The sequence below is a fragment of the Meleagris gallopavo genome, chromosome 2 (assembly GCF_905368555.1).
Source record: "Meleagris gallopavo chromosome 2, MGAL_WU_HG_1.1, whole genome shotgun sequence".
NCBI lineage: Eukaryota > Metazoa > Chordata > Aves > Galliformes > Phasianidae > Meleagris > Meleagris gallopavo.
In genome coordinates, this window is record NC_139405.1 from 38,710,559 (window position 1) to 38,728,726 (window position 18,168).

The 18,168-nt window shown below is 42.4% G+C and overlaps 1 protein-coding gene across 7 annotated transcripts in view; it reads right to left on the reverse strand.

Annotated features, from left to right (window-relative positions):
- The window catches only part of DISC1 (DISC1 scaffold protein), a 320,664-nt gene that overhangs the window by 101,741 nt on the left and 200,755 nt on the right, over positions 1–18,168 (reverse strand). For 2 of the 7 annotated variants that reach the window (XM_085219742.1, XM_085219740.1), the window contains one exon: positions 13,558–16,154. The exons of the other annotated variants lie outside the window; for them this stretch is intronic. In XM_085219742.1, the coding sequence (XP_085075868.1) occupies positions 16,007–16,154 (148 nt within the window). In that variant the 3' untranslated portion in view covers positions 13,558–16,006. Of the gene's footprint in view, positions 1–13,557; positions 16,155–18,168 lie in introns of those variants that run through there. 7 annotated transcript variants of the gene reach the window in all.

An 18,168-nucleotide genomic window follows, 5' to 3' on the forward strand; every position in this document is an offset into this window, starting at 1 on the left:
AAAGGCATGTGGGTCCTCTGAAGTTTTGTACCTAGCTCTTCTTGCAAGAAGAACCTGTTCCCATTTTTCAATTGGACAATGTGTGAAAAGTAACATATTTGTTGTCTTTGGATTCTGGGTTTGAAGATCCATCTTGTATCTAGTTGTAAAAACCCTTTGAAAATCCACAGTTGTAGAAGCTGTGACAACTGGCTGAAAGCATCCCATGGACTTGTGAGGAAAGGCAGCAGATGCTGAACGTGCAGCCTGCGTGAGGCCAGAGGGCTGCAGTGCACCGGGGAATTAATTTGTTGCAGATGCTTTTGCTGTGACTGAGCCAGTGAAGGGAGGGGGAGAGGACCACATTGTCTTTGACCTGTATGCTGCTAATGAACATTTTCTCTTGCCAGCTGAATTGCTGTGTACAGTTGAGATGGATAGGAGCCCTCATTTGAAATGTACCCACTACTCTGTGTGGCAAAGAATTAGGCATTCCCTGCACCCTTTCTGCCTTTCAGTATCTAAATTACTCTCAATGTTTAAGAGATGAGTATAGCTGCTAAATAAGGGAGAAGCTTCCTGTAGTCCTTGAAACCGTATAGCAAATGAGTACTTTGCTAATCTTAGATGGGCTTTGATGTCAGCATTTCTAAAAGCTCTGCAAGATCCCTTTTCACTGTAACTATAATAAAAGAATATCAGAGATGACTTTTGAGATGGAACAAAAGCCTGTAATCGAATTTTCAGGTATTGTTGCGCTTGCACATGGCACCAGGAAAAGCACATCAATGTGGAGGAACTTGAAATCTGATTAAGAGGTTGCAGGCATTCTCAGGATTTTGCCATCACTAATTCATTGAGCATCTTCTATGAGAAAAGCTCTTAAAAGTGAAAGTGTTATCAGTGTGTTACTGGATGGTTAAAAATGAGAGTTTGCACTCTATTTGACTTTGTTATGTTTGATAGTTCTGTGAGATGGTGCTTCATAAGACTGCCTTTCTGTGCCCTACAATCATCTTATTCCCCCTTTAACTGTTCCCCTCCTGAGCCCCGATCCTCGTTGAAGAATCGTAATCTTCATGGCTGTGGCATCTGCAGCTCCCACAGAATCTGGTGGGAAGACCAAATGCTCCTCTCCCTGGGAAACTAGCACAGCTGCTCTGGATCTTTGAAGCCAAAAAGAAGGCGGTGACACTGGAAAAATATTACTGTCCATTTCAGAGAAGGGCCTCACATCTCAGTGAGATATAGCTGTGAAAATCTAAATCTGGGCTTTTACTGATGTTCTGAAAAGGAGATGGGGAAAGGGAGCTTTTGTGTTTTGGCTCTGCTGTTCCACTACATGAATAAAAGATGGGCTTCAGCCCTCTGGTCATGGTGTTATACCCTGTAACATTTGGCAGTCTGGGGTGTGGAGGGTAAGGAGCCCTCACGTAGGGGAGAGGATGATGATATTAATTTATTTTACTCAGATGCTACTGTTCAAGTGAGTTTTGACTTGTGGTTTTCTGTTGTTGTCCATGCAAGGTTTCAGAGATTGCAACAGCACAGTTCCAATGTACTCCCTGATGCTCTTGCATCTGTGTGTGTTACTTGCTTATTTCTTCTGGTGATAGAAGTACTAAGCTCATCAGCATGGAAGAAATCTGTGCTGTTTTGACTTAACTGAAACAGTGTGTCTGTCCCAACCTGGCTACCTGGAAAATTGGCATTCATTATTTGCTTTTCAAAACAGCAGAGCAAATGTTTTTCAGATGTTGGAAGACAGTGAATGTGGATGAGACTTGAGCTGGAAAAGGACCAGCTCCTCCAAGACCCAAAGTGTTTTCTGTTTGGTTTGCTGTGAATAGCTCAGAGAACTGGTAACTAATGAGCCGCTCTGATGTGGTCCTCACTGGTAATGCAGCATCAGCTATTTTGGACCTGGCTGCTCAGTGAAATAAGCCAGGCCATTTGGTTTCTCTTCCAAATGCACATGTTCACATTGGGAAGCAAAATGGGGACTTGTGCTAATTGGCACTGCAGCTGGCCATCTGTATGCAAAAGGAGCATGGGTCAGCCCCAAGCATGTGGACTGGGAGACAGGGTGCCCAGGCTGGGGAAGTGCCTCACAGCTGACAGAGCTGGAAGCAGTGGGAAGCTGGGCTGGAGCTGACCTCACTTTGACTATGGCTGGGGCTTGCTGGAGGTGTGACTCATCCAGTGAGAAGTGAGGCCCTGGCTCCGGGCTGTGGTGGCCAGGAGAGACGGGAAGGGTCAAACACCTTCCCAGACAGGGCAGTATGCAACAGCTGGTTGAACACAGACTTCTCTGCCTGTGGGAAATGCTGGTTGTGCTGAGAACATTTTGTTCCTATTTGGCATGCCTTGACAGCCCTGGTGTGTGCTGTTTTAGGGCTGCTCATGTCTGTGCAACACGGCTATGGCTTTGGTTCATCTGCCACAGTCATTTTGCTGTCCTTGTCTGAGGCTTCACAAACAAAGCATCAAGTAAAGTGGAAGGGAATAAGGAAAGCAGATTAACCAGCGTTATCTTCATTTGTGCATGAAGTTAAGTGAAGTTAATTGCAAATGAGGTGTTTACTAACGGGAGTTGTGAACGCCATCTGCAATTACATCTGCTCAAGTACAGAGAGGAACTTAAGAGCTGAGCAAAATGTTTGTAGCATACCTATTTTCAATGAATGTATAGTGTTTCTTCCATATGTGTGACTCTGTCCGTTCTCCTAAAATTCATCTGGGGAAAATAAGAGAATCATTTCTCATCAGGCTACAAGAATCTCACCAGGGTTCTTTCGACACTCCTCTGCGTACATCTTAATTTCCTGTAACTGTCCTCATCCACTTCCCATAGGTGCCCATGGGAGCCTTGTTATCGACCTCAACTGGAAAAAGGATTGCTTCTCTCCCTCATTATAACCATTATTAACAGCATAGTTCTTGTCTGCCTCCATCACGGGGGCCATTAACATAATAGGTCAGGAAAAATCAACTCTGCCCATGCCCCCTGAAGGGGTCCCTGCAGAGTGGGAATGAGGAGTGCTGGCTGTGTGAGACAAGCACCTGGCTGCTCTGTGAACACCGGCACCTGGGGCTGTCAGTGAGGGCATCCTTTGCCAGCACTTAAACCCATATGTATGTGGGTTGGGGAGTGATATGGGTGACAGGCTGAAAACTTCCCCAGTCTGAAGCTCTTTAATTGCCCCTTCCTGAAGCAGCCCTTGGGGTGAACTGGTGCTGGGTTGCTTGTTACTTGCGTGGCCTCTGTAGGCTCCCTGCAGAACTGGTGGGCAGCAGAGATGCTGGGTTGCCCTCAGAGCTCACCTTATCTCATTGTGTTCCCAGAGTATCTAGAAAGGAATTCTGGGGAGTGCTGCTGATGTAAATGGTACTCTGCCTCCTGCAGTGGTGTGACAGAGCATACTTATCTTCCCTTGCAGCACTAGGAATGCCTGAATTTTAGACCTGAACTCAAATGGGGAGGCTGGAAGCAAATTTAGTGAGGAAAAAATACAGGGACAGAAGAGCCCTCGAACAAGTCCACATGCTTGTTCTAGGGGTAAATTACAGGTCCGCAGGGAAGGTCCTGAAATATCCAGGGCAACCTGAAAGCCCCATAGGACTCTTAGTTAGGCTACATGCATATAGGACCAGAAATAGGTATACTACAAGACTGCCAGGACTGGGAACTGACCACTAGGACATATACAGGGTCATTGTATTCTCCAAAGAGACCTGAGAAAGGCAACTTCTTTACTCTGTAAGACCCCTGCAGCAGGAGGAGGCTGATGTTGGTAGTTCTGTGCCCGTACTCACAATATTTACAGCTAGCCCTTGAATAAGGCATATGAAGTGGGAGTACAAGGCACAGTCTTTCTGTTCTTTACGGCATGCCAGCTATGGCCAATCTTGTTCCAGCAGCACTCCCAATGTCCTGGTCTTCCCAGGTATGTCCTTTCGTGGTGCTTAGCCTGAGAGGAGCATGGAGTATATTAGCTGTGGGATAGGCCTGTGGTTAAAATCTGGCTGCTGCCTCTCAGCCTGACATCTGTCCTGCCATTTTCCTGTGGCTGTACAGGCTAAAGAGGGTGTGGAGGAAGAGATAAGCAAAATAATATTTATGCTGGGCAACGTACAGCTTTCAGTTCCACCATATCAAAAGCATCAAAATTCAGCCTGGATAAAGGTGAACTGAGTGATGTTCTTTGTGGGGGAGGGGGATCATAAAAGGGGATTTGAAAAGTGCTTGTAGTTCAGCATATGACAAATATGCAGAGCTTGCTAAGAGCCATAAAGATCTGTAATTGCATTTGTATGGATTATGCTTATCCATGAACTTGTAACCCACGGGACCTGGCCATGCTAGGCTAGAGAGATGCAAAATTATTGGACACTGCTTTGTGATGAGCTAGTACATGTCTTGGGCCTTTTTTACTTAACCCTGGTAGGGCCTTTATAGTAAGGTGCTGTTGCTCTCCAGCAGTTCAGATCCTGTTGATGTTGTGGCTAGTGAATATGTCTCCTCCATACATTTAGGAGGCAGAAAAACCCCACCACCCTATAGGCTTGCTCTAAGGAACAGAATAATATGGCATTTATTTAAATATGATTTAAGAAATTATTTGTGTGGTTTTACTTCTTTACTGTGCTGTTGGTTATGTAAACATAAGTGATGTAAACTTATGCGATCTGCAGTTTTTAGATCACTTTTCTCATTGCTCATTTCTCAGGAATAAACTCATCCCAGCTTTATCTATTGAACGTTTCTGTCTTGAGCATTTCTCTGGTTTAGGGCTGGAGTTTCAGGGTCCCAGTCCTCACAGGAGTGGCTCAGTTCAGGCTACTGGCTGCTGTTTTGTTGCCTAGCTCTCCCCTTTGCTTTAGCAATTGCTCAGATATCCTTGACAGCAGCTTTCTAAAGTGTTTTATCTGACATAGTTTCCTAATGCTTTTGCTGTGACAGAGGGAACATGATTTTGTATGCTCATCCAAGCCTTTAAAGATTTCAGAGATTATTGAGGGATGTGGGTATTCAAATATTCACCTGCAACTGATACTCAAAGGAGGCTGTGGCCACACTGGAATACCTCACACATTATTTAATAAGATTGAAAGATAAATTACTGATATCCAGGAAGCGGGGCATGGATCAAATAACTGATCTTTTCCATCAAGTATCCTCTATGCTTAATGGGGGTGTCAGAAGGGCTGGTGATAAGAGCATTAACACCTGTAGTACTGGACACTCCATCTACCTGAGGATCAGCAGTGAAATTACACTAGTTGATGACATCAGTTTCATATCTGGCCAGGCTGTGTTATGTGTTGCAGAGGTTGTGCTACTAATGTAGATGGAGACCAAGCTGGCGAGGTCCCATTTCTGCAGGTTTTATGACCATAACTTGTTGGACTCTGAGTCTATCCAATGTGGTTTCTTTAAAGATGTAGGAAGCCAGGCAGGGCAGATGAACTGTGGGCTTCCACATGGCACTCTGCAGAGTCTTTCTGAAGCTTTTGTAGGAATCCAAGGGGAGAAAAAAATGCACCTTCGAGCTATTGGGGGCAGGGAAATAACAGGGAAACATTCATGAAGGGGCAGAAGGTCTCACAAATGCTATTTGGGAAGACTTAGAACAGCAGCAGATTAATTTCTGAAATCCCCTGTTCTTGGGAACTGCTGACCTGATGTGAATCTGCTTCCTGGCATGTACAGCAAGCTAACCTAAAAAAATGCTCCAATCTGTGATGCTGCCATCTGCTATGGGATAGAGGAATCTTCACAGTAGCTAATAAAGTGGTTGCTCTCTGTTAGCTTTGCGTATTCCTCTAGAAATGTGGATAGGCCTCGATATCTTTCCCAAGCTCCAAGTCCTTTCATGAAGTCAAAAGGCAGAGGATGTCCTAGATCATAGACCTGGCCCAAGCACCAGCTGTAGTAAATTGCTATTGATTCAAGAGGTGATGGGATGCAACACCTCAAATTAGGGCTATGGGAGGAGAGCAGAGGTACTTGCACTGGCTCACGTGTTGGACGCTCAGCACAGGGGTGTGTGGGCAAACTGCTCTGCCCTGCTTGTCTTAGCAGAAACATTGCTGGACCCATCTAACAGAAACACTTCCTAATTCAGAGTAGGTGGGTGGATGAGTATTGCAATGGATACAAGTCTATTGGTCTTGGTATGCTCTATGATATTAAAAAAAAAAAAAAAAGCTATCCTGTTTTGGGATCTCTAAAATTCAACAAAATGTTCTCGCAGTTTTCGTCACAGATTGCATGTAAACTGGTTGGAAGATGGTGTCTGTTCTTGATGTCATCTGTCCACTGCTGACCAGATTGTTAAGAGATGTACAGCAGCTTCATTAAGAAGTCAGCAAGCTGGAAGCAGACAGGAGGGAAATGTAGCTCTGGGGGTGGGAGCTGAGGGGAAGATGAGGAGAAATATCATGTTCACATGGAGCACTTGATATTTAAAACTCAGTACCATTTGCAGAGTAAACTGATCTCTGTGGTTCAACATGGTATATGAAATGCTGCTTTGCCAGCACTCCTGAGGATGAATGTCCTGTTCCCTGCTTCAGGGAGCTCAATAGAACTGCTTCTGTTGGTCCACAGACTTCTTGGCACCAGCATCTATGATATGGCTTCTGAGTCAGGACAGCCTCATAGGTGCTGTGACTCTGCAGAGCTGCTTTAAAACTGGCTAAGCGTCATCTGATGGAGATAGAGACGTGCTGGAGCTCTCATACAAAACACATCCTATGTGTCAAAGTGTAATCTGACTCAATAGGGTGCTAGGCCCTGTGTACTCATCGTGAAGGGTGCCCTTAAGGCATGCAGTGCAGTTTGGGATGGGTTGGCAGCTTGGGCCCTTCCTGCTGTGCAGGCTGCAGGAAGAGATGCTGACTCTCAGGGACAGAGAAGGGATACAAGCTCATGTGCCTGTCCACTGGCTACTCTCTAAACAGCCCAACCAAAGAGAAATGATCTGCTTGCCTAACAGGAGAGGTTTTTGTGAGGTAGCTCCAATTTCACATCTTGTCCTGACTGTGGGTTTTGTCTCAGCAGTGAATTGCACTGTTTGCATAGGAGTGGCAATGACTCATGCTCAGGACCGATGTGGCAGGTATTATGTATGTGGCCACTTCTGTTGTGATAGAGCTGCAGAGAAGATGGGTCTGTATCAGATACATAATGAGAGGTAGAGCCTGTTTTGGAAACCTTACCAAATGACCATCAGCATTGCCGAGTTTCATCCTCTTATTATGGACCAAATATTGCATTTTTCTTTTTAATGTAGTTGTGCAGTGTCTTTACCCCACAATGGCTACCATGTTTTTGTAAAAGAGGACTTATAGCTGGGGGAAAAAATGGTTGTAGTGTTTTTTGGATAAGAGTTGTAGTAGAAATCCAGGGTATTGTTTTCCTTAATGAATACAATTACAGCAATGTTGCTTCCACTTTTCTATGCATTAGGACCTCTAATGCCTTATAAAACTTTATAGAGAGGGGCCTCTGAAATAAGCAGTACTAAGTTGTGTCTTTTGGGAGGATCTGCCCCACTGGATGTTTCCTGCCTCACTGGATGAAAAATATCAGGCTCATGAGCAATTTGTGGAAACTTAGAAGTGTCTGGCCAAAGCATAGGAAGCTGTTTTCTTTTTATTGCAAGAATAAGTTCCTGTCATCCCCTGCAAGGAGCCAGGCTTCTACTTTACTTCTGCAATGCCTATCTTCCAGTGCGATGTTTCAGTGGCAAATGTCATCATTTTGGGGTTTTATGAGCAAGAAATAGATGAACTAAGAGTGAACTGTCTAATATCAGTTTCAAAGGAGAGAGATTTGAGAGGAGCCCTACTGTAGTTTGGATGCGGTGGGCATCTGTGCCTGCAGAAGTCAGAGGTCCTTATCTCATTGTCATCTGCTTTCCTTAAGCAGCTCAGCTGTTACTCTTAAGGGGCTGGAAATTGTTCCTTGTACTTAAATCCGATGTTCAAGTCAGTGCTGACTGCATAAATGCAATTAAGAAGTGAAATGTGCATACTGGCTGCTGTTGCAAGCATACCATGTAAATATCTGTCTAATCTTGGGTTTCCCTACCATCTTAAGAACAGAATTTGGGAGCCGTGTCAGTGTGGTGCCTCTTGCCTCAGTTTTTTCTTTTGGTATCACTGTTTGGCTTTCCCTGGAGAACTCTGCGTGATGCTGAACACTGAAATGTTCCCTCCAGCAAAACCTCTTAAAGGATTACTTTTATTTGTGATTAAAAGTAGCAGGGAATACTTGCCATTACATTGCCAGGCAATTTTAGACTTCATATTCTCAGAATCATCGGTGTGCTTATGAATCCAGGGGTCTCTGCCCTTCATCTGTCTGGGGTAGCTTAGTGTTGTCTTTTGGGTGTGAGAGATTCTCCTCTGGGGATCTCCTGTTTCTTTAAAGCCCTTCACATCTAATAACCAATCTGTGCAGTAACCATGTGGGACTGGTATATTAATCCCAGCTGAGAGTAGTAAAGCCAGGTGTAGAAAGCACAGATGAGCTCTGGAGGGGGCAGAAGGACAGCCTATTCTTGACTCTTGAATTTGCCTTTGCGGTATGTCATGGCAAAGGTACTGGCTTTGTTCTTGAGAACACAGGAAAGAAGGGGTGTGGGCATGTAACTCTGGTGTCTCAGGCTGAAGTTGCTGAGCTCCAGAGGGATCTTGAATTCTTAGCGCAGATCTATGTTGTGGATCATGCACCTTTCCCTCCTTTCTGGGAATCACTGGGCAAGCCCATGCCTGCCCAAAATGTGCCTTCTGCCTCCTGTTTCAACTGCACAAACTAAACTTTCTTGCCTAGCAGGTTATGCCTTGTCTGCGTTCTTGCAGTTGTAGGGAAAAGACTTTCTGATGTTTTGGGCATTTAGGCCAAAGACAAATGGTTCTGCTCCATGCTCGGCTGGCCTCAACCTTTGCATAAAACTGCCATGGAGGCCAACCTCAGGGCTTTGACAACACTGCTGTATTCTTCCTAGGTGGGCAGGCCCTCTTTCCACATTTCACAGACCTTTTTTTTCTTTTCAGTTTATCCATGAATTCCTTGCTCGTCCATACAGGCTACCTTTTCCTGATTTCTTATTCTTACGGATTCATTCAATGTTGCACTTGGAAGAAGTGATGTTTAAGTGCCAACCAGCTCTCATGGGCCACCTTACCTTCTAGCACTCCACCCCATGGGATTTTCCCCTGTTAACTCCTAGAGCTAAAAATACCTTCTGTGATAAATGGTCCAATATCCATTAATAATTCCAGAAGTAAACCTGAAGCTTGCTACCCAATACCTTTTGCTAAAAATAAGCAGGCTCTGTTACCAGTTTACTGGGAAAGTGAGTAAAGAAATCCTGAAAGATCATCCCCTTGGCCTCAATATATCTTTTGGGAAGAACTTGCTAAAGACCACAAACTAAGGTTGCAGAAGGGGAAACATTAACCAAGCCTGGTGATTTATTTGTCTTTCAGGAGAACAACATTACAGCTTTTTTCTTCTTGCTTTTATTTCTACTGCAGATTCTTTATTTTAATAAGATTATTAAGCACTGACTTTTAAGCAGATTCAATTGGTATTTCAGAATATTGGGAAAAAAAACCTTACAAAAAAACAAACAAAAAAACCACGAGATAATAGAAGCTGATGATGCCTCACTGTTCCATGTCACAGCCAACGAGCTGCTGAGTGCTGCTACTGCCACTCACAGCAGTGGGAGACATTTCAAGAAGAGCTGGGTGTTTGATACAGTCATAGTGTATATTTACTCAAAGAATATGTCTCATGAGGAGACAAAGAAGAAATCTTTCCCATCAGGATTAATGGAGAGAGACTGGCTTCGTTTACTGCAGCTCATTATAGAAAATTAGTGATGACAAATAACGTATGGCTGTGAGAGGCAGTGTGCTCTTTTCACCTTTTCCTTCTCATTTAATGAAAATAAGCTGCAATAGATTGATCAAATGCCAGTACTCTGAGCCAAGATAGTCACTGTCTGATGGATACTGAACTGGTTGGGTTTCTTTGTTTTGTCTGCCTTTGCAGAGGACTGTAGCTCAAACAACAGTCGAGGTGGTCTCTGGATTACTCCCTAGAGACTGATGATCTGAGGAGGATGATTTTGTGAATAAGACACCAAATGCCCTTCTCTTGGGCATGAGAGAGCTCTCTTGCAAAAGCAGGGTGCCAAGAGCCAGGCACTGAAGTTTCCCAGTACTCTGAGCAGAACTCTGGATCCAGGTCTCTGGAGTTTGTTTATACAATGCTATGAATGCTGATTGTGTTGCATGGGTTTAGTGCAGGACCAAGGTTCTAAGAGAGAGGTGGGAAGAATAAGAAGGCATTTTTGTCCTCTCTCCAGTCTGTAAACAGTCTTTTTTTCCTCGCTATTACTTGTTATTTAGGTTTGTTTCCATGTATGGTTGCTTTTCTGCCACAGAGAAACCTGGTTGAAGGTAGTCCTTCCTCTTCCTCTGAATTGGTGACCAGTTGGTGGACTGGGTGAAATGTTGCATCTATGTCCCAAGGATCCAAGTAGGACCAGGGTTAAGGGTGTCCTCACTGCTGGCCAAGAAGTGGGCACATTGGTCAGTGTCCCTTTATCTGTCCCTGCCTAGCCTAGCTCTGAACTGTTCTGTAATAGCTTTAGTTTTGGTATCACAGGAAAGACTGACAACAAGCCCTTCCTTAACATTCAGGGAAATAGGGTTTTCCAGCTTGCAGCCACTCAACTGCCCTACCCTCTAGCTTCACCTCTGCAGCTAAACAGTACTTATTAAAGCATTTATGCCACCTGTATTTTGCTGTTGCTTTTTCATTTTTATTATTTTATAGCCGTTAAGGAAAATGCTTATGTTTAAGGCAGAGTACTGTGACCCTTCTGCAGTGACATACATACAATGCAGGCTTCAGGAGGCTGAGTTGTGGTGGTTTCTGAATCAAGCATGCTACATCTAGATAGTGGGAGGACTTTTTTTCACACTTTCTGGAAAAAAGATAACCCAAGCTTTAACTTCCAGACTTGCTTGCTTCAATGGCCATTCACTCTCCTTGCAAGAAATGCATTGTCTTCTTTTTGTGGAGCATCCTGCTAGACGAAACAGCTGGTAGACACTGGAAAGCCTTCCCTGAACGTGAGTGGATCACATCTTGGCATTTAGCAGGCTAAGTTATTCATACTGAGCTCTGTTAGTCTCTTGTGGTAAGAGAGTTTTCCTAAGTTCCAGTCAATCTTGTACCTCCTTTCCTGAAACCACATCTGCTTTTACACTGTGGGGACAGCGGAACTGGCAGTGCTCATTAAGTCCACCAGGCAGTGTGTGCAAGTGGCAATGCTATGTTCCTTTGGAAGTTGTGGGCAACCATTTAGCTGCTGCTTTAAGAATTCCTGCTGCTGAAAACTCCTGCAACATAGGGAAGTAAAGAAGTAAGAAGCTGTGATAGGTGTGTGCTGACAAGTGCTTGGCTCCAGGTTTGCTGCCTATGAGTCCTGCACTAGGGCTGCTTGTACTGGGAAGCCTGAGTGTGGACACAAAGCTCTGTGTTTTGGGGGCAAACCAGTGCACTCAAAGTTTGTGTCTACTTGGTGAGACAGACCAGAGGGGTGCACTTTGACATTTTGCAGTCTCTTTGTTGGAAAAATAATAGATGTGACTTTTTTTTTCCCCTTGTAAATTGGGTTGTCATTGTAGAAAGGCTTTTTAATTTTCCATTTCTACAGTGAGATTTATCATGCATCTTTTAGCTGCCACTCTGATTATTTTCCTATTATCTCTCTTTTTTTTCCACTTAGTATTCCTGTATTGCAGCTTATTATTATAAACTATTTGTTCAACTTTGCAGGCTATTATAAGAACAAATAGCCCAGTGATGTATTGATTTTTAGCTGTGTCTTTGACAATGCCCCAACACCCCCTTCCTTAAGATGCTATTCAACGAGGAGAGAGGGACTGAATGCCATGCATGCTAAGAAGACAGACATTTCTTTACTCACCCAACCTCATATGCTCTTTTCCCAGGTGTCATACTTGAGACTTCATCAGAAACTTAAGAGAAATCCTTTTCTGTGTCTGCTGGTTTGGCTGCTGTTCAGGTTCAGAAAGAATCTCTTGCATCCATAGGGCATTTTTTTTGTTTGTTTGTTTGTTTTGTTTTAAATACCTCTCCAGAAACTTGTATTATCCTCTTTAGTAGTGCAGAAAAATATTCGCATGTGCATAATATTTTAGAGCTTCTTTGTAGCATATGTTAATCTCTGAGACTAAAAAAATCTCTTGGTCCCAGTCTCATTTTTAATAGGATAGTAAGCTAAGAGGATACATGAGGATTATTCTAATCTCACCCTGGAGCTCCCTTCAGCTCTGCTGCCTATCTGGGAGCCATTATTTAACTTCCTTCTTGAGTGCTCTAGAAAAAGTGTGCTTATCTTGATTTAACAAGTAACATAGCAAAAGGAAAAGACTGAATGTCAGGCTTTAGAAAGAACAGATTAGCTAATTGAGTGAGGAAAAACATTAGGCTGGAGCTAAAGACTTCTTGGGAATGCCTGTCCCCTTTGCATCATCCTTCTTTCTGCCCTTGGGTATGTTTGTGTGTGCAGGTATCAAACAAAGCTCAGTCCTCCTCCTCTAATGCAAATACACTTTTGTGACTGAGGTGAGCTGATGCCCCTTCCTGCACTTCTGCATGCTGGAGTGGAGGTTTCTGTGCACAAAGCTTTGCATACTCCCCAAACCTCTTAAGGGCTAGAATCTTAGTTGGGGAGAGCGTGTGTGCCAGGCAGAAAAAAGGCGTGTTTGCAGATGGTGAGAGACCAGTTTCTACCTGGAGGTGACAGCATCCTAGCATGTATGTATGAAACTACTGATGGAATGGCCTCAAATTGTTGGATATTAGGAAAAACTTTCTCTCTAAAGAGTCACGAGGCATTGGCACAGGCTGCCCAGGGAGGTAGTGGAGTCACTGTCTCTGAAGGTGTTCAAGAAACATGGAGATGCGTTACTTAAGGACATATTTCAGTGGGAAATACTGATGGTAGGTGGACAACTGGACATGATGATCTTAAGGCTCTTTTCCAACCTTAATAATTCTGTGATAGTTCTGTAGCTGATGTAGATACACATCCCTACACCTAGCCCTTCTCCAGGGGTGAGTGACACAGGCTGGCTGATGCAATCCAGGGCTCAAGCACAGGTTTCACCTGTCTGTGTAGCTCACCGGATATTTCCCTCCCCTTAATATTGAAAATAGCTACCTTTTGCTGTGTGACTCTAGCTTTGAATGTATTTTTAGACTGTTTCCAAAAGGCATCACAGAATTTGGCAACCTTGTCCAGGGTAAAGGGTTGGAACTAGGTGATCTTGAAGATCCTTTCCACCCCAAGCTATTCCAGGATTCTGTGATGATTCTATGAATTTCTCAAGCATAGCACTCACTATTGTCAAAACTTAATAATAGTCATGCGTATTTTCTCCTTTCCTCTCCTCCCTCTCCTTCTCTTTCCAGGGTGAAATCTGTGAATGCTTGTGCACTGTAAGGAATCCAGGCAAACATTTGGTTAGTTAAAATAATATTTCTCTTTATTTGAAAGTTTTTTTTTTTATCCACAGCTAAAAGGCAGCTGATAAGTTGCATAGTACACCTTCTTTGTTTTTTCAATTATGCTTATTATTCAGTATATCTGAGAAGGAATGGTTACTGGCTCTAACTTCCCACAACAAACAGTGAAGTTAATGGAATAATAAATTAAAGTAATAGTAGTCCACATTATAAAACAAATGTTAATACATACAAATATGATAAGAATTATTGATTTGGTTTTCCTCCTTCGTTTTTTTTTTTCTTAAGTGAAGGAGTGGAAATGTCTACAAAAGATTGTACTAGTGAGAACATGAATGCAGTTGTGCAGTTGTCCTGTCCCCTGTGAGGGTTACAGTCCCTGTTGCTGCTGCTGCTGCCAGGAGGAAAGTCTACACCTCAGCTGTGGCTGATCTTGGCTTTCAGACACTCAGAGGTGTAAAGAACAAAGCTCCAAACAATCCTCAGCATGACAGAGAGAGGAGCAGTGCAGTCTTAGTGCACTGCATATCTGGGCTATCTTTGCAGTGAGCTTAGAGCCCTGTAACTGCTCACTGCTGGAAATTCATGGTGTTAACCCATAAGCAGCCTTAATACCACAATAGGAGTGATCTTTTGTTATTCTTTTTTTTTTTTTTTTTAAACCTATGTTCAGGTGGGTTTCCATGAGTATCTTCTGTCTGACAATTGTGTCCCCTGTGCCCAGTCAGGGTTCCCCATGGCTTTTCATGAGCTGAATGTCAGTGAAACACAAGCTGTTATGTGCTTGTTGGTTTCAGAAATTGCTAAATATACTGAGGAGAGGCAGGAAGCGGCCAGGGAGACCTGTTAGAGCAGTAGCAGAGCATCAGAGACTTCTGTCTGAGCCTAGAGGTGGAACAGTACTGGAGTCCACATAAGGTAAAGATCCAAGCGTCTTTACCATGCTACAGATGCTGATCCATATAGTATACAATGGAAAAGTTAACCATGTTCTGAATTACAAGGCTGTAATTCTATCCTGAGGATCCAATGATTCCAGGAACCACCTGAGCTGTGCCTCTGTATGCAATTATAATCTGGTTGTACATGGCAGCTGCCTGGCACTTTTTTTCTTCTCTATAACCTTAACACTGAGGTAGAAGTTTCAACCAGTATTAAAACACACGAAAGAAAATAAACACAGTTGTGGTGGGCCACTAGTTCAAGGATCTTCAAAATTGGCAAAAACTTTCCCAATGTGGCTACAAAATGTGTAACTGAAGAAGCAGAAACGAAGTAATCTTTAAAATGTCATACAAACAGTATCAGAAAGTACAGTAATGAGTTGCAAGACGCTTGTTTGATCTACTGGCTTAAAAAAAAGAGGCCAGTGATAATTTGTTTGTAAGTTCTCCCTCTGCACTAGATGGCAGAAGCAGAACTTTGTGATATCAAATACTATCAGATACATTTGGGTATCCAAGTGTTCAATCTGAATTCCTTAAAAGATTTAACTGTTTTGAGCAGTGACCTAAATATAGGTCACTGATGTTAGCTGGCTTCAATGGATCATTGCTTTTCTTTCCTATTAAAAATACATGTTTAAGTATACATACGTATCTGACAGGAGTAAAAAAAAAAAAAAAATCTGCATTCCTTCTGGAGTTTATAAGGAAGATCAAAGTAATATAACAGTAATAGTAAACTTTACAAGGCAACTTAAATGACATATTGGTCATACCATACTTAAATAAAAGGAGCACAAATCACCAACAAAGTATTGTGTGTTTTACAACCCCCGTAATACTAAAACAAGTTTATATTAATACCTAATGAAAATAGTTGAACTACTGCTGTAGGGGCTGCTGTTAGTTACCTCTACTGTACTCAATACCATTAAGTAAATGAGCTTCAAATTTCACTTAAAAGAACTCTGTTAGCTTGAATTTCATCCTGTTGATTTAATTATTGGCAGGAATGTGTAAATACATTCAGAGTAAGAAAGCTGTTAAAGCCAAAGGGAGAAAAAAAAGTCCTTGTTCTTACAGATTTTTTTTTTTTTTTTTTTGAGAAATACTAGATGTTCCAGCTTTAACACTACATTTTTTAAATGGGAAAAAATCCGTGAGTAAGGAAGACAGATACTGTTTACAAGTCTTCAAGGAGAACATTTCACTGACATTAAAGGCAACTTTGCAGACTCACTTGAAATGTATCAATTTGTAATCTACACATTTACAAGGGATGCTCTGCTCTGAAAGCTGTTTCCCAATCTGTGCCAAAACATGTGAGGCTGTGTAGAATACTTCTGATGATAGACCTCCAGGCTCTGTTTCTCCATAATTGATTTAGTTATTAGTTATGCAGGGAGGGAAGAGATCCCTGAGGCTTGGTAAAAGAGTATTCAGTTACTAGAAGCAGCCCTTTGTGTATTAATGTCACCCTACCAGTTCTTTCTGCTCATTATTCCTTCAAGTCCTGCTTTCCTGGACACCAGCTGTCACAGAGCAAGTCTCCAGCTTTTTCGTCCCCTGCCTCCCTGGCTGGCTGAAGTTGCAGCAGCACGGTCTGGAGCGTCTCCTTCACCACCTGGATCTCCCTCTGCAGAGACTGTGCAAGCTTTATTAAGGAATAATTCTATAGGTGATTGGCAGCTCCTTTTCTCGTTCCAAGTTATTTAATAAATGGTTGTTCTGTTCACACCAGATGGCCATGGCTATCTAACTGTAGGCTTCAAGTTCTTCCAAATTGTTTATATTAAATATTAATACATTTATCTCATTTGCTTTCAAAAAAAAAAAAAATCCAGGCAAAGTTCTCAAGTAGCATTGTTTAGCAGTTATAAAATGGGGAGGGAAGGGAAGATACTGCTTGGATATCCTTCTCATGAGAAGGAGGAAGATAATGTTATACTGTAAAGGCAGCCACACAAGCTGTTGGTTTCCTGCTGGTTACAGGGTGGATTTTTAAGCTAGACACATAAACTAACAACCACATTTCTGTGAATGAAACCTAAGGCCATCTTCAACCATACTGAAACCAGTGTTCCCTGATGTACAGGTACAATAAAAGGGCAAGGACCCCAAACTGCAAACATAAAGGGCTCAAGGGGAAAAAAAAAAAAAGAAAAAAAAAGCTCAGCTCTAGAAGTAATTCACCAATAGGAGGATTTATGAGACAACCAGAAATGCACTTTCTCATGAGGAATGAAACAAGTTGTACACATGTCAATCAAAAATATAAAGATGTTATAATTATGAAATAAACAAGAGAGTTTGGCAAAGCAGATTATAATAACAAAAAGAATAGATAGAATGCTTACCCACATCCTGGGCTCGCTGCAAAACTCCAGAGAAGGGAATCTCCCGAAGAGCCCTTTTCCCACTGGCAGTCAGCTCTTAAATGGGTCTAGGAGAGGTGGAGCCAGGCTCCACCCCTTCCTGCAGCACAGGTGAATTGCCTTCACCTGTGCTCCCAGGGCTGACTCATTGCTTGCCTCAGGTGATCAATCAGAGGTTCAGGCCATGATTCAGCAGTCCCCATACAACACTGAAACAACTCACTTTCAAAAACACAATGCAGAGGAAGAATAATGCAAGAGGACAGGCTTTATCCTTTATGGAGACCACCTGTTATGAAATGTTGTTTTACTCAAAACTGATGTCAACACAATAGCCTCAGGTTATGCAATGATAAAAAGCGAGTTTCTACCTTTGAAAAATTGTGACTACACAGATCCTCAGGAAAGCTGTGCAAAACCACCACTACTTCAGGTAGTTACAGGCCTCTGAAAATCCTTTTGGCTTCTTTTGATTCTGTTTTACTTCCTCAAAATTTCATCACTTTGTGTTTGTACATATTTAGTACGATGATTTAATTCATTCACCAGGAGTATTCATGCATATTCCTAATTTCTGGACAGCTCTAATAATGTGAGTAGATTCTGTCTCTGACTACTCACAGGCAGTAACAGCAGCACCCACTAACTTCTTATCCTAGGATCTCAAAACACCATACAAGGACAAATCAATTATGCGTTGCAACTTCTCTAAAGTAAGAAACATCATTATTCTCTTATAAGTGCTCCTGGACTGTCTACCACTCTGCAATTCAATCAAGAGGCTTTGCTGAAAATTCTTCAACATACGAACACCATGAAGCCTCTGAAATTTAATTACTTCTGATGTGCAGGCTCTGACTACATGCTGTTATTTGTAAAATCCCAAGCAATTACAAAATTCTTTTCAGGTATAAAGAAAAATTGAAACATTTGAAAAATTGGAGGATGAAAAAAATAAATAGAAGATGGGGAAAGAAACTCTTAACCAATAGAAAGATGGGAGCAACAAGAGCAATGACTGCTTAGTCTTACCTACAGCAAGATTCAATAAACTCTATGTGTTTCAATAACAATGTGGTATTACTCATAGCTCCACAGTCAGATGTAGATCAGTAACTGTCAAGCAAGTCCTTATGGCTAGGAAAAATACATGACGTAAGATTGAGCATGGAATTTCTATCTGTGTTACAGAGGTTATGTCTGAATCACCAGTTTCATTCATTTTAGAAATGAAAAAAAAAAAAAAAACCAACAAAAAACAAACAAACATACAAAAAAAAATGCA